Source organism: Alligator mississippiensis, chromosome 1, assembly GCF_030867095.1.
Source record: "Alligator mississippiensis isolate rAllMis1 chromosome 1, rAllMis1, whole genome shotgun sequence".
Taxonomy (NCBI): Eukaryota; Metazoa; Chordata; order Crocodylia; family Alligatoridae; genus Alligator; species Alligator mississippiensis.
This window is the reverse complement of record NC_081824.1, coordinates 85,877,453-85,901,147: the sequence shown is the minus strand read 5'-3', so window position 1 is coordinate 85,901,147 and position 23,695 is coordinate 85,877,453. Positions and strand designations below refer to the sequence as shown.

Here is a 23,695-nt window from a genome sequence, read left to right as displayed (position 1 = left end):
TGTATTAGCATGGTTTTTGCCTGGCACGCTACTGTGCAGTGTTATTAGGCTATTGCACAGTTAGCATCTCGTGCAGACGTACCCAGTGAGCATGACATGCATTAAACAAAACCAGGATTCAGGGCAATGTAAATAGGAGCTTTATACCACCTTCACATAACAGGTCTGTATTTGTATTCTATTCATTTTGTCCATGTCTATGTCTGACTCAGTTTTTTGGATCCTGCTTGCATGGTGTGGAAAAGGTGCAGACAGGGCATGTCTACACATGCATTTGATGCAAAATCAGTTTACATGTGAGTAAACTACGCATGAGTAACCCCTCCCAGACAGGTGTCTACACATGCAGGGAACTGGGAGAAGATTTGCTTCTCCTAGCAGCAAACTGCTTCCACTTCCTATGGCCCTACAATGGACCCCTGCTGCCACCAAGGGGAGCTCAAGACTCCCCCTGGGTGCTAAGCCAGGGGCTGGCAGGGAGCACCAGGCCAGGAGACAGCTGTCTCCTGGCCAGGGCTGGGACATTGTTCCCTGCCCCTGGCTAAGCTGTCTTCTGCCAGGGCAGGGACAATCCTCCCTTTCCCCAGCAGCAGGGAGCTCCCAACCCTGGCTCCCAGATCAGGGCAGGGGACTTTGAAAGACCTGCAGGGGAGGGGCAGGTCCCAGCTCACTGCCCCGATCCACCAGTGGGGCAGCTAGCAGTGAGCCTCTGGCTGGGTGGGGATTCCCTATCCAGATGGGGGCTCACTACTAGCTGCCCCACTGGCAGATGGGGCAGGGGGATAGGACCTGCCTGTAACCTAGACAGTTCCTATCTTTCACTCCATGCTCACAGGGTGGGGCCTGAAGAGCCTGTTCCCCTCTCAGCTCCACAAGCACAGAGCTGGTTGGGGAACAAGCTGGGGAACCTGTTCCCTGCTCAGCTCTGCGTGCATGGAACTGGGTGGGGAACAAGCTTCCAGCACCAGCATCACAACATCAAGTCCAAGGCTGGGAGATCCTTATCTCCCAGCCTGAACCCGGCAAACATGGAGCTGGTACTGGGAGATAAGGATCTCCCATCCCCCACTCCCTGATAGCAATCTCAGAGTGTGAGGCTTGGAACTGCCAGCTGCTGGGGCAGGAAGATGTAGTCCCTGCCTGGGATCTGGTGGTGGACCCTGCCCCAGCAGCAGGCAGGTCCCGGGGGCAGGAAGAAATCTCTTGCCTCCTGGTGGCTGGCTGACTGGGAGCAGATTTGCTCCTGGTCAGGCATCTACACAAGCATTACTGCACAGTAGCTACTCATGAGTAAATTTGCTTCTTGCATTTGCAGGTACCAAATTTACTCACTATTAGCAAGGTTCACTGAAGAGTAAGTATGTGCATGTGTAGACACATATGCTTACTGCATAGCAAACTATGCTACTTTGTGTCTTGCATAGATGCACCCACAAAATGTAGAACTTAGCCTTAGGCGGGCAGGGTTCTTTAAGTAGATGTGATATCTTTTATTAGACCCACTTAGTTGGAAGAAAGTTCTTAGCAAGCTTTCAGGTGTAATCATTCTTCTTCAGGCATAAGAAGTCTTTGCTGTTCTGAGGCTCCAAGGAATGAGAGAAGCTAAAAGTGTGACAGAATGTCAGTGAAAATGTAAATAGGTAGAAATTAGGAAAATAAAAGGTAGAGCAGGGAAGGGAGGGGGAAGAAAGTGGTGGGGTGGGGTGCAAAAAGCCAAAGGTGAGTAAGGGAGACTCTACAGTAAAGAGACTGTCTATACAAAAGGAAATAGCTGGAAATTAGGAAGACAAAGGGAAGAAATGGAGGGGAGGGGAGGGGAGGGAAAAAAGGGACAGGGGGAGAAAGTGTAAGAGGTCAGGTCTGGCAGGTACCTGGTGAATCAGATGTCAGGCAGGTTGTAATGTGTCATAAATCCAATGTCTATATTGAGTCCATGATTATTTGTATGAACTAGATTTATGAAGTGAAGTTTGTGGGCTCATCTACGAAAGGTGTTTTGTAAGTTCCCTTTGAGGATTAGAACTGAGAGATTGGAGAGAATGATTGTCTTGTGAGAAGCGTGCTCCCACAGATAGTTGGGTATTCTTGTCTTTAATAGATTTTCGGTGTGTGTTCATTCTGGTATGCAGTTGTTGTTTGGTTTCTCCTACATATTTTCTGTCAAGGCATTTGGTGCACTGGATGAGATATATTACATTTCTGGAGGTGCAAGTGCAAGATCCAGGAATGATGATGGCTTTGTTGTGGGGTGTAGTTATTGTGGGTGTGGTAGAGATGTGTTGGCAAGTTTTGCATTTCTTGTCCTTAACCTTATATTTTTCACCAACAAAATGGAATTTCCCTGCACATTACAATGCATTCTCCACAAAACAAAACATTTATATGTGAACCAAGCTGCCATGCTAGTAATAGACTGTACATAACTGGAATTAAAAAAGGATGTCAAATTCAATACACTTTAATGCCCATCACACAGATACCCCTGTGATATTCCTAGAAAAAAAAATTTAAAAGTCAGATTTGTGGCTATATGAATTGTTGTGTTTAATTTTCAGTATTTCAGCTAACAGATTACCAACTTTAATCTACTTTGAGCTGATATAAAAAAGTTACCTTTAACATTTTATGGCATACACAGGTCATGAAATTGCATTTGAATTTAATAAAACTGTAGATAACTGAAAGTTACTTTTTGGTCTGTAAACCCTGAATTGTTCTGATTCTATTTCATTGGCCATGTTGATAGTAGATGCCTTAACATTCTATAAACCACTGGTTTAACAAATCTATCATTCAGATATGCCATGGCATCTTTTAATTATATTGCAAAATGACAGTCTGTGATGAAATTTTATAGTTCCATGGCCTTCCAAGAACCAATTCAAGGTTTTTGTCTTTGCTAACTCCTTATACAGATGACTTCTGAAATCTACTTCCTTCAGATCCACAGCTTATGAAAAAGTTGTGTAAGAACTATTAAAGGACATTGGGGGCAAAGCTTAAATCATAACTGCCCTTGTGGGTTCGTAAAAGCACTACTTGAATAAAAGACTGACAGAATGTTTTCCTCCTGTGTGTAGCAACTGACAACTTTTGAAATGTAGCTTTGGTTGGTTATTTTATTTATTCATTATTTTAGGAACCACAACATGAGAATTCTATCGTTTTTCCATAATTTTGTTCTTTTACCTGTTTTTATAGATACTTGGCTCTTGTCCAACCATTTCGCCTCACCCACCTGAGAACAATATCTAAGACCATTCGAGTCAATTTATGCCTTTGGATAGCTTCTCTTATTCTGGTATTTCCTGCATGGGTCTACACAAAAGTAATCAAATTCAAAGATGGTTTGGAAAGTTGTGCTTTTGATTTAACATCACCTGACCACGTACTTTGGTAAGATTTTAAAATACAGTGCTCCAGATAGTCCCCTCATGTAAATTAGGGTGATACTGGGCACATCTACATGAAATGCTATGTCACTGTAGCAATGAGCTATGGCAATGTAGCTTGTTGCTACAGTGACATAGCATCAGTGGGTACCAACTGTGATGCTACAGCTGCTGGGGAGTAGGGTCGAAAACTATGTGGGTACTGCACAGTCAGGGACACATATAGACATGCCCACTGTTGATTTCAGTTCTGATTTATATCCTTTGAAGGTCTGACCCAATTTGTCTGCAGTATTACTATCCCCTGACAAGAGTGGAAGCATGAGGTAAACTTTGATCTTTTACTTAGCTTTTCAGGACACCATGGCCTCTAAAGCACTCTTGGATTTTATAATTACTATTTATGCCTTCAGCACTATGAAATTCAATGGAGCTGAACATGAGCTGAAGGCTTGACCTCATGTACTTATCCTTTGGTTGGAACTAGGCAACTGTTTTTTTCTACAAACATGCCCCATGATCACTAACCGCACTCTGCTAGTTTGAGAATATGGGTGATGAAAAAATAATAGCTTGTATTCTTCATAATACATACCTGATCCTCCCAGGTCTGGGAGCCTAGTCTACAGGTTCCTGTCTCATTTGTGGAATTGGAACATGCTAGATGAATTACAACTAAGCAGGAACATAAAAATAAGAAAAGCTATTTCTTAACAGAGAAAGAAAGAGAACTGGTCAAACCAGGAAAACAAATACTCATTGCTTCAGTCTTCACAACAACAACAACAAAAATAGGGGGTTGTTAATTGTGAGCAATTAATTATATTAATAAGCAAGAGGTTTGAAACACAAATCAGAACAGATAGAATGCAGCTAAAAATACGTCAGTAACTTTGATGTATTCAAGTTGCTAGGACCTGATAGAATTCACTTTAAATTATTCAGGGAACTAACCAAGGACTTTTTAGTGATTATCTATGTGAACTCAAAAAGGTAAGGTCCCAGAGGAGTGGAGATGGACAGAAATGGTACCTATTTTTAAGGAGGGGGGGAAGGTCTGTAATTCACACTACTGAATTACAGACCTACCAACCTAACTTCAACAGCCGGACAGATATTTAAGTAGATTGAACAATCACATTTGTAAGCACTGTGGGTATGTTTACACCACAGTAGTGGCATATCCCAGTCGGGGTAGCCTCAAGCACGCCTCGTTTAAAGCTCCTGCCCATTATATTCCAAACTCAGAAATACACCACTGAGGACTTTCCAGAATCATCCCAGTAGCAGCACTCAAATACAGCAGATATTGATGGCTTGACAGCAGCTGCAGAAGAAGACTCCAGAGCATCTTCACCAATGTATTTTTTTAGTTTGGAGTGGGTGTGTAGTAGCAGATAGACTGGGTATGGTTGGGCTGTCCTCTCTGGGATACATCACAACCACAGTATAGACTTGTCCTTAGAAGGTAATAATGTGATACAGCCATCCTAAATTTTCCAAGAACAAATCATGTCGAAACAATCTAATGTCTTTCTTTGACTGGTTAGCTGGTCTATTGGATAAGGATGAATCAGGAGATGTGATCTATCTTGACTTGAGTACGATTTACAGTCCCACATAACAAAACTTGGTCATTCTGAGAGATCATATCAAGCAAGGGTGAGCAGGGTTCTGTTCAGGAATCATTTTCCTTATTACTAAATGATGGAATAGAAAGTATACTTATCAAAGTTGCTGATGAATCCAAGGTGGGAGTGGTTACCAGTATTTTAAAGGGTAGAATTAAAATTCAAAATAATCTTGTTAAGTTGGATAAATGGTCTGAAATCAATAAAACAAAACTGAAGAAGAAAAAAATGCAATTATACCTTGATAATAACAAATAAGTAGCTAGGCAAGGGAACATCAGAAAAAAAACCCCAATCTGGTAGTTACAGTGGACAACAAAATGAACATGAATCAGCAGCATACTACCATTTCCAGAAAATATGGAGCATATTACGAAGAAGGTAATTATTTCATTCTATTTAGGACTGCTTACTCCTCATACAGAAGGGGTCAGCAGCTTTTTGCAGCAGGGGGCCACTATAACAGAGCTTATCTCTGAACACAGGCCTCCTCTAACCCAGCCCATGGTGCTGCCTCTAGTCTGCAGCCACAGCCACAATCACCATTTCCCTCCCCACAGTGTTAATGCCACTGCTTCTACCCATGGCTCAGTTGCTTCACGTGCCAAGTCCCCCCGCTGAAGAAATGCCATCAGTCCCTCACCCCTACTAGATAAATTGGCTCCAAGGGCCAGATCCAGCCTGTGGGCCATACTTTGGGTCTCAAACTCTAAAGAAGTTGTAAGCAAATTGAAGAATCCAAAAGAAAAAAAAACAAGTATTATCAAATGTTTAAAATATAAGACCTCTGAAGGGGCTTGATTTTATTTTCACTAGAAAAGAAAAGACTTGGAAGGGAAGCATGATAACAGTCTACAAACATTTAACAGGCTTTAAGAGGGTAGCAATTAGTGGTCCTTGATGCAGAGCAAGAAGTAATTGGCTTACTTTGCAGACAGAGATTTTGGTACAGTACCCGGAAAGACCTCTTAACTATAAGGATTGAAATGCAAGGGAAATAGGCTGCCTAAGAGGGCTGTGGAATTCCTTTCACTGGAGGTTTTTAAGAATGTTACACAAATATCTATCAATAATGGCCTGTGTCTGCTTAATCATGCCTCAAAGTGGGATTGAACCTGATTATCTCTTGAGGTCCCTTCCAGCCCTACGTTCCTATTGTTCTTATGAATTGTCTGTGAAATATATTATTAAAGATCAGGATTTTCAGACCTGCCTCTCAGTCCAATGTGATAGCTTTGGTGGTAGTAATAATGGCAGAAGCAGTAGTAATAATAGAACTTGGTGGGAATTTTATCATTGCGAGTCACCAGACTGTTAAATCAATACTGAATACTTTATTTTACTCAGTTTATAACTATCTGTTCTAGGTTCATTCAGAATTATGCCCAAAGTATATGACCTGTAAATATATATTTTGTGTTTTATTTTATAAATATGTTCTGATCAAACTGTTCAGAAGCCTCTAAAGTTGCATGCCTACTTTTGAGAGCCTAGCTTAAGCAACTTTTGAGTTTATTTTGAAAAATGCTGGACACTGTCAGCTCCCATTGATTTCATTTGTAGCTCTGGGTGCATAATTCCTAATATGAATATGAATAAATATGTTTATTGCTAAGATAATCATAACTTATAAGATATATGTGTAACCACATTGTCTCTTCTGTCTGTTTTATAGGTACACACTGTATCTGACCAAAACAACTTTCTTTTTTCCTTTACCACTAATATTTATTTGCTACATTCTAATTTTGTGTTACACATGGGAAATGTATCAGCAAAACAAGAAAGCAGGATGGTAAAGTATCATTCAAAGTATTTCATAATTCAGCTTTGTGATCAGTGATGGAAAGACTGGGTCAATGGGTCAAAGCTTAGATTCACACAAGGGCAGAGGTACTGTCAAGCCAAACTCCACTGAGCCACAGCACCCTAGGGAGCCTTGGGGGGCCTCGGGGGATCCTTTCAAGGGTGCCTCAGATTGCCATGCAATGTTAGCACTCTTAAGTGTGCAAACAGTATTCACAAAATAAACCCAGGGATTTCAAATGGGAAATCCATAGCATTAAAAACATCCTGACCTGTTGTGGTCTTTCTAAGTGATTTGCAACATAAGAATTGTTCTATTATTTGGTTCACCGTATTCTGACTGTAAAATCCATCCAACTGGATGGCTTGGTGGCACTGTGGTGAGGCTACTTGTGGCGGGGTAACTCCTATAAAATGTCACAATGTTGCAACCTCGAGAACTAGCAGTTCTTATCTGTTTGTCTCTGGCAGAAGCTACAACCATTGAGGCACTGAATATCCAGACTCAGTCTGGCCTTTGGATTCTGTATCAATCTAAAAGGGGAATGGTAGGTCTTGGGCAGCCTCCACTCCTCCATACTCTTGCCTAGGCATATGTGTCAAAGGTCTGGGGTGATGATCACAGGACTCTGAACAGACAGATTTATCAGGTACCTGATTAGACCTCTTACACACATACCATGATACAGAGGATCAGCAGCTGCCTACTATAGTCTGACCCAAACAAATTGTCATCACATTAGTGTATAGAAAACTCCACAATTTATCTGAACCATTAGGATCAATGAATCTTTAGGATCAAATGTAACCCTGACAATTAATGCCCACTGAAATAAAAATAAAGTTACAGGTTTCCCTCAATTTATGCGGTAGATGTGTTCCCAGAGAACAGCGCATAAATTGAATTCACATAAAGCGAACCCAGCTTACAGTGGAACAGAGAGGGATGCATTCCTATGGTGGTGAGGGAGGGAGGGAGTGAGGCTGGGGCTAGGGAAGGGGTGGGGTGGGGTGAGGTGGGCAGGGCAGCTCAGCAGCTGCAAGCAGGCAGCGTCTGCCACTCCAAGGACTGCAGCAGGGGCAGCACTGCGCTCTTCCTGGCAGTCAGGGCAGGTGGCAGCCCCACTCACCCTTCTCCCTACTCACCCCACTGCTCCACTTCTCCTCACTCACCACAGCCCCTGCTGCAGTGGCCCCAAGAGTGGCTGACGCCAGCTGCCTGCAGCCACTGGTTTGCACCATGTCCCGAACCCCCTGGGGCTCCGCTTCCCATGGGCATCATGCCCCAAAACCCCATGGCACACCGCAGCCCAGAGGCTGCAAGCCAGTGGTGTCCACCACTCCTGGGGCTGCAGCAGGGGTAGGTGGCAGCCTGCAGCAGGACAAAAACAGGCTGAGGCCAGCAGCTGCTGCAGGCTGGGGCTCTTCCCAGTGCTCAGCAGTGGTGCTGGGGGGGAGGAGACTACAGCAAATTTTGGGGTGACAGCAGCCCCACTCCCATCGCCATGGCCTACCCTGAACACTGGGCAGAACCCAGTGCCACTGCCAGCCCCAGTCTGCAGTGGCCACTGGCCCCATCCTGCTCTCATCCTGCTCCAAGCTGCCACCCACCCGTTCTGCAGCCCCGGGAACAGTGGATGCCACCTGCTTGCAGCCGCTGGGCTGTGCTGCACCTGGGGGTTCGGGGCACAGTGCCCTGGGGAAGCAGAACCCCAGTGGCTGCAGGTAGCTGGCTTTGTCCACTCCTGGGTCTACTGGATCACGGGCTGGTGTAAGTCCATGGGTCCCCGGCCCAACAGCCCTTTCCACTCTCCTCACCAATAACCTCCGCTCATGGCCTTGCCCCCTCCCCTCACAAACTCACAGACTTACCTGCTTGGGGGAGGGGCAGCATGCTTATGCTGATCACATAAGAGAGAATTTACCTCGCATATAACAAATTTCGGGTATATAGAGGGTCATCGCATACGAGTAAATTTGCATAAATAGAACCTGCATAAATCAAGGGAAACTTGTACTGGTTTTTGTGCCTGCTTACATCCCAAATTTATTTAACCTATGGTACTTGCTTTTCACTGATCTGTATTTCCCTTTCCATTATTTTTAATACCTGATATTTTACAGTTAGCCCAGTTCATGTTTGTGTTGCAGTTACAACACCGGTATCCCAAGACAAAGGGTCATGAGACTGACCAAGATGGTGCTTGTGCTGGTCGGAGTGTTTGTTGTAAGTGCTGCCCCATACCATGTGATACAGCTTGTGAATCTGCGCATCTCTCAGCCAACACTGGCATTCTATGTGAGCTATTACTCTGCAATCTGCCTCAGCTATGCCAGCAGCAGTATTAACCCTTTCCTTTATATACTGCTTAGTGGGAACTTCCAGAAACGTCTGTCTCAGTGCACAAGCATCAAAGTCAAGATGACAGAACGGGAAGTAAATAATATTGAAAACACAATGAAGTCAAGCTTTTAGAATATTCTATTTCTTGGAGAGTAATGTCTTACCTATATGTTTGTTCCAGTGGTTAAACTAGGGTTGACCTGATTCCCTTCTCATTTACACTGATGTAATTCAGTATGTTACACCAGCTGCACCAGTGTGAAGCTAGTGCAAGAGGCAAATCAGATTTATCATTTGTATGATTAAAGAATATGGGGAAAGACTTTGTTCAAAAGTATTTTTGTCATTATATAGTTGTCTTCTAATTATGAATAAGACATGGGCCAAAAGGCCAAAATGGATTGTTAAAAATATGCAGTTCACAGGATAGAAGGTCTCTGGCTGATATGTTCAGATATGCATTCAATATCCATCATTGTATGCAAGGTAATGGAAACAAGGAGTCAGTGAAAAAAATAACAAGCCAAAAAAATCAAGTACCTGTGAGCCAGAAGATAGCAGCCATCAATATATGTAGCATACATAAAGCAGTCTGCTTTGGTGCTCACTCTCACTGTTATGAGAGTCTACAAGATGGAAGAGACAAAGAAGGAAAGGAACTTCTTAGAGGGGGAAGATGCCTATAAAAATATGCCTTTCTACATGTGCTTGCAAATGATAGAATGAATGGACTAATATTTATAGTTAATGTACAGTTTGTTTCATTGGACAATATTAAACCTTGTTATGACAAAGAGCTGTGTGTTCCAAGGACTGAGCATTGTTTTTTCTTTCCAAAATGACTACTTACAAGAAAGCCCTAAAAAGACTCCTCATTCTCTAAAGCACAGTCCTTTTCCCACTAGATTAATACCTAGCTTAATAGATCAATGGCATGACACCCATCCACTTCAATGGAGACAGACTTTGGGCACACATTTGCAAGGGTTGCCAGCATTTCATTTCCATGGTTCCCACTGAAATCACCAGACTATAATGAAGCTACAATGTGAAGCCAAATCTAGACCAGCTTACTTTGGCAAAATTTCTACTGAAATCATTGAAATTGAGAGGTTTATCTAAATAAGCAGCTGCCAAAGTGTTAGGATTAATTGCATCTTTCACCCCCACCTTTTGGTCTGGTAGGGCGCATCCCGACGAGCACACACGTGCCTCTTGCCCCACTTCAAACCCCGCTGAGGCAGAGCAACAGGCACGTGCGGGAACAAAAAATATTCCCTGGGCTGCAAGATTGCAGGACGGGGAGAAAATTAGACCTCTGGATATCCAGTGTTCTAAAAAAAAAATGCTCCGCAATAGAGCAGAGCAAGGCATGGTTCAAGACCATGCCCAGAGTCAGTCCTCCAAAAGAGATGCTCTGGTTTTGGCTAGAGCATCTCTTTGGTGTTCCTGCTGCCCCCAACACTGTCCAAGGTAAGTTGGGGGGGGTGCATTCCATGGGTGTAGGTGGGTGAGGGGTGGCAAGGGGATGTTGGGGGGGGCGGGGTTGGAGAGTGGTGATGTCCCTGGGGCTGCGGGGTAGAGGAGTGAGGACCTGGCCCAGATCCCTGAGGCTCACTAGTCCGGCTTTGCACTGGAGCGGGTTCCACGGCTCCAGGAAGTACACACAGGAGCCGCACCCCCCACAGCCCTGTGACGCACTCTGGTGCAAAGCCAGACTAGCGAACCACTTGGGGCTGAGCCAGGTGCTCACCCCTTCACACAGGCACAGGGGGCAGAGGCGGGCACCGGCCCTGGGGCTCGGCCCATACTGGCAGGACTCGGTGCAGCACGTGGATCCTGCATACGGCACCGGGTCCTGCCGCCTGGCCCAGCCCTTCCTATAGCGGCAGGACCCAGCCCAGCATGTGGTGACTGTGTGGAGCCGAGCTGGGTTGTGCCGGCCCTGAGCCTGCTCGTGCCACCAGCTGCCTGGCAGCCCGAGTAGCCCCAAAGCCGGCAGGACCCAGCTTAGCTCCACACGGTCCCTGCACGCTGGGCTGGGCCAGGGAACATGAGCCACCTGGGGCCAGCAGGATGCAGCTTGGCTCCACATGGTCCTAGTGTGCTGGGCTGGGCCTGGGTGGCTTGTACTCCCGGGGTGCCTGGGATCCTAGGCAGGGGAGGCTGGAACCCTGTGGGGGATAGGGGCTGTGGCCTTCCAGGGTGGAGCTGGGACCCTGGTGGGGGGGGCATTCCATGTGCTGGGGGGCCTACACCCTGTGGGGGCCAGGGCACCCACCCCTCCTGAGCAGCCCCCACACAAGGTCCCCCACAACCACAGTGCTCCCAGCAATTGCCCCACTCCTACTCACAGACCAACCCACACCCCTCCACATCCACCCACCTGCCTTCCGCCACATCCCTTGTCTACAAACACCATATCCCCCCATCACACACCCATCACGTATGAAGAAAACCAAAAGCACACATCAACACATATAGGTATTTAGAATTTATTTTTTCATGATGATAGAGACAGTGGTAGGATTCCAAATTGCTTTAACATTGTAAATATACCAATAAAGCATTACCCAGCTTATCACTGTCTCTCTCTCTCTGGGTGTGTAGGTGTGTAGAGTGTTTTTTTTGTTTGTTTGTTTTAAATGTGGAAGAACATGTATTTTGGGGTATTTTTAAAAGTGGATTTGGGATGCTGCTGCAGCAGTCCAGCTGGTAGTGTCCCCAAGTATCAGTTGGCTGGGCCCCAGAAGCTCCAGAGAGCAAGTAGCCCCAAGCTGCTTGCCAGGGCAGCTTTTTGTATGGATGGGGCCAGGACAGGGAAGCTTTTTATACTGGTGGGGACAACACAAGAGCTAGCCCCAGGCTCTAGCTCCCCCTGGCTGAAGATCTGGGAGGAGCCAGGCAGGGTTATTTTGCCCCAAGTGGCACAATTTGCTCCACACCAAAACGCATGTCCAAGCATGTGCGCCAAGGCAAAAAGCCCCAGTTCAAATCTGCACCACTTCTATTTGAGCTGCTGCAAGCGCACGTGCTTGCATGTGTGGATGTGCCCATATGGTGCAAGCCACTCAGGTCAGTTGTCATCTTTCTTGCATGGACTTATAGCAGGTCTGGCCTTAATTCAGCACCTGAAGTCCTGCCAACTCTCATGAACAGTGAAAGAGGGACACAGAGATCAATCACATTTCACATCACACAGTACCATTTATTTTAGGACAATAGCATGACAAGAATAAAAAAGCATCCTCAAATGATAAGCAATCCACACACATGCTAGCTCATCTAATCTAGATGTTTAGATGTTAATCATCAACACAAGGCACTAACAGGTACAAATATAGTTCAGTTGGTTCATCAATTCAGTCTGTAGCTCTATATGTGGCCCTAGATCCTAGGTTAGGGTGTGAAGAAATCCCTCTCTCTCTGCCCTGCCTTGGGACATCCCACCCCTCCTCTTTCAAATTGTGTGCTATTAGGTTTCAACCTTGTCACCTAGGCAACTGAGTGGGTGGGTGGCTCTGTGAAGTAACGCCCCCTACACAGGGCTGCTACTTAATATCCTTCACCACTTTTGTCTGCTTTCTTGAACCAGGCAGAAGGCAGGATAGATTTGCACCTCAGAGACTAACTAAATATGTTCTTGAACCAGAACAAAGCACTCTGTGTAATGTCCATTATATGGTAAAGCTTTCCTCAGGCTTTTTCACCTGCCCAGTAATTTGCATCAGTCACCTCCCAGTGAACCAGGAGAACCATGCTACATAACGCTTACAGTATTGATTCAGAAGTGTTCCTGAAGAACCTGTGTCTCCATAGAATGTATCACATGTCAGTACAATAGTCCTTGAAGGCCTCAGGGTTTCTGAGATATCACATGTGTCACAGCTGGATAATGGAAATGAAGTTATACAGCTTGTGTGTGGGGCAATTTTTAATTTCATAGTACTGAGACTGAAGTCATGCTTGATCAATAGGCTGATAATATAGGGTATTGTTTCCCATCCTTCTTTCTCCCTCAACTTCCACATTCTTATAGTCTTTTATCAAAGTTCAAATCTTGTTAAGTGTTGGTAAATAAAGGTCTTAATATTTAGTATGCATATATCTCAATTTGATATTCAATTACTGAAAATTAAAACAAAGTACAATTTCCTGTAAAATGTCCAGAGCTTTTGGATTGATCTAAACTATTTTCCATTCTGGTATAATATGCTATTGGTAGCAAAGTGAAAATACCCATTTTATAGAAGATAATTATCTTTACAAACTTACTGAATTTTAAAGTCACCTACAAAATGAAGACTAGGATATTTGCTATCATTTTGGCTGAAATAATTTGAAAAGAAAAAGAAAAATATAGATCTGCAAAAAAGAATCTATCCAGGTCTAGAGCAAGAAGTTGTAACATGCATTATAAAGGACCTTATTACTGGTATCACACTGAAACACTTTCCCACCATCACTAATAATGTTAGTGTAATTGCTTGAACATGACTTCATAATTGCTACATACATAAAAACATTGATTTACAATTTAGTAATTTTTTGCAATCTTCAGTTGTCTAAATTATTCAGTTTTCAGAAACAGGTTGTATTCTAAATATGTATAAAACACTAATGTAAAATACGAAACCTTTGAATATGAGCTATTAAGTTGTACTGTGGTTACTGTATGGATCTGCATTTCAAGTAGGTTATTTTATTCCGACTTCATTAACAGGTTTTTAAAAGAGAGTGATGATGGGTAAGTTAGAATGTTCTACCTGAAACATTCCAAGGTACTCATCTACCAAGGAGTCAGTCATGCCTTCATTGTATTTTTATGCAATATGTACTTAGAGACATTACAGGCTTGATCCTGTTCCCATCAAAATTAACAGCAAAACTCTAGCTCCTTATAAACACACAGCCTCTTATATACACAGGTTGTCATTCAGCATGTGATTGTGGGAAAAACAAGGTACCTTGGAAGTTAGTAATGGGGTAAGATAAGGAATAACTTCCCCTATACAGTCATGATCTAGCAAAACCACATAAGTGCACACACACACACACACACACACACATCACTGTTAGGCATGTGGAGCTCTCTATCCAATTTCCAGTGAACAAGTGTTCATAAAACAAATCATAACTGAGGCCTTCAATCTTTCTGCTGATCTCAGCAGGGAGACCAGGGGAGGAATGATGTTTTCTCACCTTTAAGAAGTTCTGCTATCATTGGAGCACCAAGGGTCCCTGGCGCCCGGGGGCCAACGCCTCCATTTGCGCCTCCCCCTGGGATGATCCAAGCAGGGGGTGGGCCTGAGGGGAGAAAAAAAAAGAAAAAAAAAAAAAAGACAGCCTGTGCAGGGCCCTGCCTCCCACCCCATGGCACATCTACAGGGGAGTTACCAGTGCAACACACCAGCCGTGGGGAGAGGGGCACTGGCCAGAATTTCCAGTTGGAATGGCAGAACAAGCCTACAACCCACTGGGCAGACTGGTGGGCCACACAGCAAACATGGGGGGCTCTCCGGCTGATGCCCCCCCACCTCCCCCAGGCCAACACCTGGGGACCATGGCCCCCAGCATGCCCCCCTGTTAGTACACCGCTGTCTTCCTTCAAAGTTATCTTGTTACACTGATGGATTAGTTCATATTAAGTTTAAATATCCATTGTTTGTGCTTTTTAGGCATGCACATTCTCAAAAAGAAAGAAAGAAAGAAAATCAGCACAGGCCTGGGAGACTTTTTAGACTGAAACAGCATAATCAAAACCAACAGCAATCTAAATAAAACAGACCCAGTCATTTCCCTTTTGAAGAAAGTTAAGCTTTATAAATATGCATACAAAGTTGAAAGTGAATATTTCCAGGGGAGTTCTCTACACAATTAGAGAACTTCCTTGGAGTTCTCTACTCTACTATGTATAGCCAGAAATGCACTTTGAGATGAATATTCCATAATGTAGTCAAGTACTGTGCAGTGTACTGGCACAATGAAAATACATTTGAATTGTAATCATTTTACTAATATTCCACAAAGGTGTGCTAGCTAATGAAATGCAGGTTTGGGAGAGAATTTTTGGATCTCCAAGAGTCCAAAAGAATGTGGCAAAGTGAATCCATTAATGCTTTAGAACAATCCTGGAGCTTTCACCCCTACCCCCACAATCTGTTTCCAGGACCTCCCTTTTCATCTCGACAACCTACAATCCACCTACCTTCAAATACGCTTTTAACAGCCTGACTTTTCAGTAGCAATGGTGAATTTCTCTTTTTCACCACAAGACCATAAGAGTAGAGATTGCTCTCTCTTCCCCCAGCCAACAAATTCACTACTAAGGACAGTGAGAGTATCTTGGCTGCTCAAAAAGATAGCTTCAGGCACCTTCACAATTAAAGCAAGGACTACCACTTTCTGAACATGTGACTGCTAGTGAGTCTTCCTTCCTCACATCTGTTTTAATGACATTTATTATTTTGAGGGAGTTGTGTCCCACCCAACACCTGGTTGATACAGCAGTGTTCAAGTATCTGTCTGCCCCGCATCAGATAGACTTGGGTTGCTTTTCTCTATTTGTGGGGCTTAATGAGTGGGCTACAGCATCTATTAGTCCCTCTAATTAGAGCCAAAAGTAGATCCAGAATGAATGCAGTGGCATGGATGCACCCTACCCTGACTTTCAGACCACAACACAGGAGCAGCAGCAGGGGAATTTTTTAAGTTCATAAATCAGGTAAAAATCCTCCCTTCCTTCCCTTATGTGTTCATCAGCACCTCCCTCCCCTTCACTCTGCCTCACCTTCTACTGCTACTGTCCCCACAATCTCCAGCTGTTCCAGGGTGAGCTGCACTCCAGCACCCTCCTGTCCTACTCCAGGCCCTGCAGGGAGCTGGGCTCAGCCTGGGACAGCAGCAGCAGGAAGCAGTTTCCACCCTTATGCCTGATCCCTCTGGGTGTTCCTCACCCACCCAGGGTCAGATTCAGGACAGGGCCATCTACCCATCGCCACTACCACAGTTGCTGTACCTAGTGAAGCCCAGCTCCCCATGCTATCCTCCTGGAGCAGGGCAGGAACTGCTCTGGATCTCACTCTGCCCCCAGAGCAGCTGGAGGCACCTCTTGTAGCTTCACAGGGGTGGAAAGATTAGACTAGCCCAGGAGAGAGTACCACGTAGTTTACATGACTGATAACTTTGTTCCAACAGAAACCCAAACTGAAAGCAAACGTGGTGTAGCAGAATGCCATCTCAGTCTCTCCTCAAACTATGCTATCAGGCTTATTACCTATCTGACAATTTGGTTACCGTGGTCACTGCAGAAGGCAGACACCTCTGTCCCCATCTGCTTCAGGTAACCCTCAGTTGTAACCTGAGCTGGATACATTCCAGAGGGAGGGGAGAAGCTGCTCCCTTTGCCTATGTGACTGGCCTGACACACCTGGGTGGGGGCTTAAACTCCCCATGTTCTAAGCAATTACGTCAGGATTGGGAGGGGGCTAGATACCCTGCCAGTCTACCCAGTAGCCATGATGAGGACTCTCAGAGAAGCTGGACCATCTGAAACTTGCTCCCTCTCTCTTGAAACTCATGGTCAAGGAACTGCCTGCCTCCAGAGGGAATCTCCACCTGCCTCTGGATGATATTTGTAAGATACTTGAGATCTAACTAGATATATAGCTTGCAGTGATTCAGATGCATGATCAAAAGCTAGCATGCCACTGTTTGCTCTAAGCGTTATTCTTTGATATTGCTGTACCCTATTCCAAACCTACTCCGTGTAATCAATAAAGTTTTCCTCTGTACCTAGTGTGGGAGACTTACTGAGAGAGGGTCTAGATTATGCCTTAGGGTCCCCTTGGTCTGGCTGACTAAGGGAAGCCACTATTTGTGCTTCAGACTAAGAGAAATACACCAAGTTCTTATAGTGGGTTGAGTACCCCCTTTGGGTCTATAAAGCCTGTGTACCTCATGAGGCAGAGTCACTAACAGACCAAGACTTACGAGTGGTGGCAGCATTACTCCCAGGCTTGGGGGCATGCTCCAGGAAGGGGGGGGGGGGGGCCAACCAGATGTGAGGTACCCCATGGAGGCACTCGGAGCTTGGCAGGTGTTCAGGTGTAGTGAGGTGGGTGCCTCAGTGCAGGAGCACCCCCTACTGGCCTGCCACACATGGTATCCAAGGAGGCACACAGCATAACCACATTTAAAGAATCATAGAGAAGTAAGGTTGAACAGGACCTGCAGAAGCCATTTAATCCATATATAATGGCTAATGCACAATACATCACAGCAGCAGCAGTGGCAGTAGCAGTCAGGGTTGGGGGAGAATGGGAGGTGAGAAGAGAGGATGTGCCACTCCACAAAGGCAAGAGGGGTGGGGGCAGGGTTCTTACTTAATTTGGAGAGTTTTTTAAAGTCTCCAGTTGCTGCTTCTGCAACATGGTCTGGCAGTCCGGCGACAAGAAGGAAGCTGAGAGCTGGGATGCAAATCACTCCTGCAGTGCCAATTGCTCCTCTCTTGCCCACTTTACAAAATCCTGGATCTAGCCATGATTAAAGCTGTTCCATTTTTTTTAATTAAGTAATGGCAGGGAAAGATTCTTTAATCCAACCACTAAGGTATTCCTTTGAATGAGTGAAATCCAGATTTAAGTCTTTGCTCTGGATCAAGTAGGTATAACACTTGAAGGTGTGTTTTCCACACTCAAGAGAAAAGATCAACCTACTAGGGCTGTGCAAAGCTTCAGATCATGATTTGGATGCTGAATCTATGAATCCAAATTTAAAATCACTGGAAGCTTCAGGCTTTCCAAATCAATTTGGAAAAGATTTGGAGATTCAACCATAGGGTATAATGGGGAAATCAATGAAATATCTATAACTTTATTGTCTTTTGGCTTATTCATATGAAACTTGCAGGTATGGAAGCCTCTGCTGACTGCATGAAATGCATCAAGTTTCAAGGTGCTAGGTGCAAAGGTTTCTGGGAAACTGCACCTCAAAGTTCTGAAAGCAAAACTCCTGTCGTGTGTGTGTTAAGCCCTAGTGAAAAAACTGCAGGCATGGTAACCTCTGCTGAGGCCACAGTCTGCCAATTTTCAAGGAGATAGGTGCAGGGGTTTAGAGGAAACTGCACCCCAAATTCTTGAAAGCAAAAAAAACTCATGTCCCATGTATGTGACAAGCCACAGCAGGATCAAAATTGTAGGGGTGGTAGCTCTTGCTAAGGCCACAATGCCTACCAAGTTTCAAGGAGATAGGTGCAGGGGTTTCTGGGAAACTGCACTTCAAGCTGCGGACAAGCAGAAGACTCATGACATGGGTGACTCTATGTATTAAGGCACAGCAAGGTGAAAGATGCAGACCTGCTAGCCCCTGCTGAGACCATGAAGCCTGACAGCTGTCAAGGAGATAGGTGCATGGCCTTCTGGGTTCTGGGGCCCTGAACCTCTAGCTGCTGACAAGCAAAACTCGTGTCATGGGTACTTGTGCAACTGTGTCCGTCTTGGGGCACTGGAAGGAAGAGGGGTGGGAAACGGACTACTGCAGGCCTGGCTGCTAAACTACCAAATCAATCAAGATTCACTCAAGGACCAGCTTAATACACAGTAGCTAGCTACTAGATAATGAGTTACTGAGCAAGAATTAAACATCTACAAAACCACAGACTAAGGAGAGGAAAGAATCAATACAGAGCCAGGAACTGCTTCTGCTCCAAGACAGAGACAGTCAGTGGCACAAGCACCCACATCAAATTGTGCCTGTCAGCAGCTAGAGGTGCGGGGCCCCAGAACCCCTGCACCTATCTCCTTGAAATAGGTGGCAGATTTTGTGACCTCAGGAGGGGCTACCAACCCTGCAGTTTTTACCCCACTGTGGTTTAACACACACGTGACAGGAGTTTTGCTTTCAGGATTTTGAGGTGCAGTTTCCCAGAAACCCCTGCATCTATCACCTTGAAACTTGGCACGTTTCATGCTCTTAGTAGAAGCTACCATCCCTGCAAGTTTCATCTGAATCAGCCAAAAGATAAAGTTATAGACGTTTCATTGATTCCCCATTATACTCTATGGCTGAATCGAATCGGCCAAACCATATCTCTAGCATTCGAATCGACTGAATCTGAATCCAATAGTTCCCTATTCACACAGGCCTACACCCTACCAGGTAATTGGCATGTGATTCTCCATTTCAACTAAAATTGTGTAGTACCTTATTTCATAGGTTCCTCATTGCTATCCATGTATATTTTTTAGTACAAAAATAAAGCGTATATTAAGTGAAGTCACTTAAAATAATATTCTAAAAGGCATGAAGTTAATATACAATAATGTTACGAGGGCAAAAGGCTACAATAGAAGAGGAAACATGCTTTGTCAGACATCTATTACCAATTAAGTCAAAACATATTTACTCCTGGAGAAAAGTCAACCACACCTGAAAAATGCCATTTGTTGGGAGGCATTTAGATACCGATGAAGTTCTGGTGAGGAGAACCACAATAGACAAGAATACCCTAGGATAGTCCAGTAGTTTCTTGGAATTTGTGTTTCAATCCTAAAAATTATAAAGAAGGTTATATATGGCTTCATGGGTGGATCTAGGATTTTGAAAATGGGGGTGCAGATGGTGTGATGTAATCATCATATATATTATGACACTCATTTTTCTCCAGCTAAAAATTAATTAATTTTTTTTTTTTAAAAAAGCTTTACTGATATGCTTGGTCTAGGTCTATCTTTACTGATATGCTAGGGGCCTAGGTCTATTAAATAGAGTTTAGGATTAAAGCAGAAAAGGAAATTTTATTGGAAGGCTATATTTGCTATATTATAGATAAAAACACAAGTTAAACAAAATGATCAAAAGATGTTGTTTCATTATTTTTGTAGTCATTAGAAATAAATTTACATCTCTTTCAGATCCATAAAGCAATATCTAGCCTTCTTGAGCATCTTGGCAGTGCATCCAATGCTTCATTGAATGTTATTTCTACACCTAAGTTCTTTCTAGCTAGACTTAAAAACAGTCTGCAGGGCTGTGATACAAAAGCTACATCTCCAGGAACAGCTAACAGAAAGCAGAATTGCAAAAGGAGGCATAGCTTGATTAACAGAACTACAGAAAACCATCAAAAAGGAGATGGTTATTAACACTTGTGGAATAAAGAGTCTAGAAGAAATAAGGTACATTATATAACAAACCATGAAGTTAACCAATTCATTCAGTGCTGCCTAAATAAAAATGCTGCTGCCACTGCCAGGCAGTTAGTTCTAAACTTCTGGTGAAGTAGGAACCAAAATCGGGTGTAACTGCACCACTGCACCCCCTAGATCTGCCCCTTTATGACTTCAAAGGAGTTAATCAACATGCTTCAGCAAGTTCAGCTGAAGCAAGCTGTTTGTCATGATATTGCTCAGGCAGAGTATCTAACTTTCTGTTAAGGAAATTATGTAGCTTGTACATGGGGGAAGTGTGCTCTGGTATTAAAGATTTATGATGTAAAACAAATTACCTGAAGAAAGAGTATTTAAACCTGGAAACTTTGTTGATATATGAGAACAGTGGAAAAGTGCAAGCAGCTGAAAGATAACAAAATCCTAATACTAATTCAGACCTTCAGCAACTGAAGCTATATGTAGTGTCAGCTTTAAGGAAGGTTGTCAGAATAAGTGCTGATTCAAAAGCCAGGTATAGCATTCCTAAACAAAATAGGAAAATAAAGGGATGCGATAGTATAATAATGACTACAATGGCTATTACAATATAGGCCTAGATCCTAAATCTGAGTCATCAAAACTGTAGTCGAAGGAACTGTAGGAGCTATTTGCTGTCTGGCACTGTTCACATTGTGGTGGACATGCCCGCCTTCTACTCAATGAAGTAGAGTTAACGTACTTGCCCAAGACCTAGATTCTAGGTACTCACCACCCAAAAACAGTGTAAACTCAAACTTCCCATAAGTTAGGACAGTGGCTGAACCACAAAGCCACAAGTAAGGCAGGGTACCTGCCACCTTGCCTGTGAGATTTAGTCCACTGTATAGCCAAGAGTGAAAGAACTATGAGGCCAGAAGGAGAGAAAGCAAAGGAGGAAGCATAATCCTGAGGTCCTCTCGTAGACACTAGCATAGGAGGGCCAGCGGGGCGGGGGGGGGGGGGGGGAGACAGGGGACAGGAAGAAGCCTTTTCTCTGAACATTATTTATGCATTCAATAGACTTTGGATAAAATTAAAAAAAAAAAAAAATAAAACATTGAAAGCAGGAGCAAGAACTCTACAGAGTTAGATTCTTGGGGACAGAGGATGGTAAAAAAGTGAGTCTTTCCCTCTTGGCTGACCAATGGACCAACTTAATTGAGAGTGGGTTGCTGGACACAGAGCTTGTCTGGACCTACATGTGAAATTTAAATAACTAAACTATAATATCGGTGCCTTTTTGCACAAGAATATAAACTCATGACTGGGACCACTTAAAGCACAACAATACAGTTAATATTAGTCAGAGATGAGATTAAGTAAAACACATGACCAACTACTCTAATTTGGTTATGAACAAGCTCCCCTTTCAGCGTGATTACAAATATGCTTTGAAGAAGGTTGATAAGAGAAGAAGGAAGCTACCAGCAAGGAGCATGCTCATCCTAGAATGGAAACAACACATTGACCCACCATAACAGTGCCCAGCTGACCACCCTCAGTGATGGATCCATGCCTGGTGAGAAGCTGCAAAGACCAGAACCGCTTCCTTGCCCATGTTGGTGAGAAAACCACTATTACGGCTAATAAGTACTGGTCTTGATGATAGCTTGTTTTGTTTGTAGATTGCAATAAGCCTACCTGTCATTTTCCTGTAAGAACTCCTTATTTAATTAGTAAATGAGTAGAAGAAGGCACCAGGCAATGTAGGGCCCCTGCAAGACACAAGCGGTAATCTTGTGCCTACGCCAGACAAGAAAGCTGATATTTTTAACAGTTTCTTTGCCTCTGTTTTCTTGAACAGGGCTGGGACATCCCACCTGGTAGAGGTAGGGACAATCTGGGGGATAGCTCTGTCAAGCCTTGGGTCAGTGCAGATGTACTTAGGGATCTTCTGGAAGGGCTAGACATTTTTAAATCTGCAGGTCCAGATGCCCTCCCCCCAAGGGTGTTGAGGGAGCTGGCAGGGGTCATCACGGAGCCCTTGGCCCAGCTGTATGAGCATTCGATGTCATCTGGCCAGGTACTGGGGATTGGAAACTGGCTAATGTGGTCCCAATTTTCAAGAAGGGGAGGAAGGAGGACCCAAGTAACTATAGACCTGTAATCCTCACCTCGGTGCTTGGGAAGATCTTGGAGAGAATCATCAAGGAGCACATCTGTGGGGGGCCTGCAGGGGAGATCATGCTTAGGGGCAATCAGCATGGGTTCATCAAAGGCAGGTCCTGCCAGAGCAACCTGATTGCCTTTTATGACCAGGTAACTAAATCCTTGGATGATGATATTGCCATGGACGTAGTCTTTCTAGACTTTAAGAAGGCCTTTGACACTGTCTCTCATCCCATCCTCATCAATAAATTAAGTGACTGTGGCATTGATGCCTGCACAGTTGGATGGGTGAAAAATTGGCTGATGGGGCGCACCCAGAGAGTAGTGGTGGACGGGTCATATTCAACCTGGTGAGATGTAAGCAGTGGGGTACCCCAGGGCTCCGTCCTCAGGCCCGCACTGTTTAATATCTTCATCAGTGACTTGGATGAGGGGGTGGAAAGCACGCTGTCCAAGTTTGCTGATGACACTAAGATGTGGGGCAAGGTGGACACACTTGAAGGGAGAGAGAGGCTGCAAATAGATTTAGACAGACTACAGATGTGGGCAGATGCAAATAGGATGGGGTTCAATGTAGACTAATGCAGGGTGCTGCACCTTGGGAGAAGGAATCCACAGCATACATACAGGTTGGGAAGTTCCCTTCTTGAAAGCACAGAGATGGAAAGGGATCTTGGAGTCATTATTGACTCCAAGATGAACATGAGCCGCCATGCCAGACCGCAGCCAGCAAGGCCAGCCATACCTTGTCATGCATCCAAAGGTGCATCTCAAGCCGGTCCAGAGAGGTGATATTCCCCCTCTATGCGACTTTGGTCAGGCCACAGTTGGAGTACTGCATCCAGTACTGGGTGCCGCACTTCAAAAGGGATGTGGCCAGCCTGGAGAGGGTTCAGAGAAGGGCCACCCACTTGGTGAGAGGGCAGCAGGACAGGCTCTATGAGGAGAGACTGAAGGACCTGAACCTGTTCAGCCTCAGCAAGAGGAGGCTGAGGGGGGACCTGGTGGCTGCCTACAAACTCATCAGGGGAGATCAACAGGGGCTCTACCTATTTGCTTTCTCCCCAGCACCACCTGGGGTGACAAGGAACAATGGTAATAAGCTGATGGAGAATAGGTTTAGGTTAGAGACCAGAAGGCAATATTTTAGTTAGGGTGGCCAAAATCTGGAACCAACTTCCCAGGGAAGTGGTCCTCGCCCGTACCTTGGGCAAATTCAAGGGG

At 44.5% G+C, this 23,695-nt stretch overlaps 1 protein-coding gene across 1 annotated transcript in view; it reads left to right on the top strand.

Annotated features, from left to right (window-relative positions):
• MCHR2 (melanin concentrating hormone receptor 2) overlaps positions 1 to 9,857 on the top strand; it is a 43,065-nt gene extending 33,208 nt beyond the window's left edge. Inside the window, exons 6-8 of the mRNA XM_019486374.2 lie at positions 3,202 to 3,396; positions 6,699 to 6,818; positions 8,981 to 9,857. Coding sequence (XP_019341919.1) covers positions 3,202 to 3,396; positions 6,699 to 6,818; positions 8,981 to 9,305 — 640 coding nt within the window. The 3' untranslated portion in view covers positions 9,306 to 9,857. The remainder of the gene's footprint in view (positions 1 to 3,201; positions 3,397 to 6,698; positions 6,819 to 8,980) is intronic.
• The last annotated feature ends 13,838 nt before the right edge of the window (positions 9,858 to 23,695 follow it).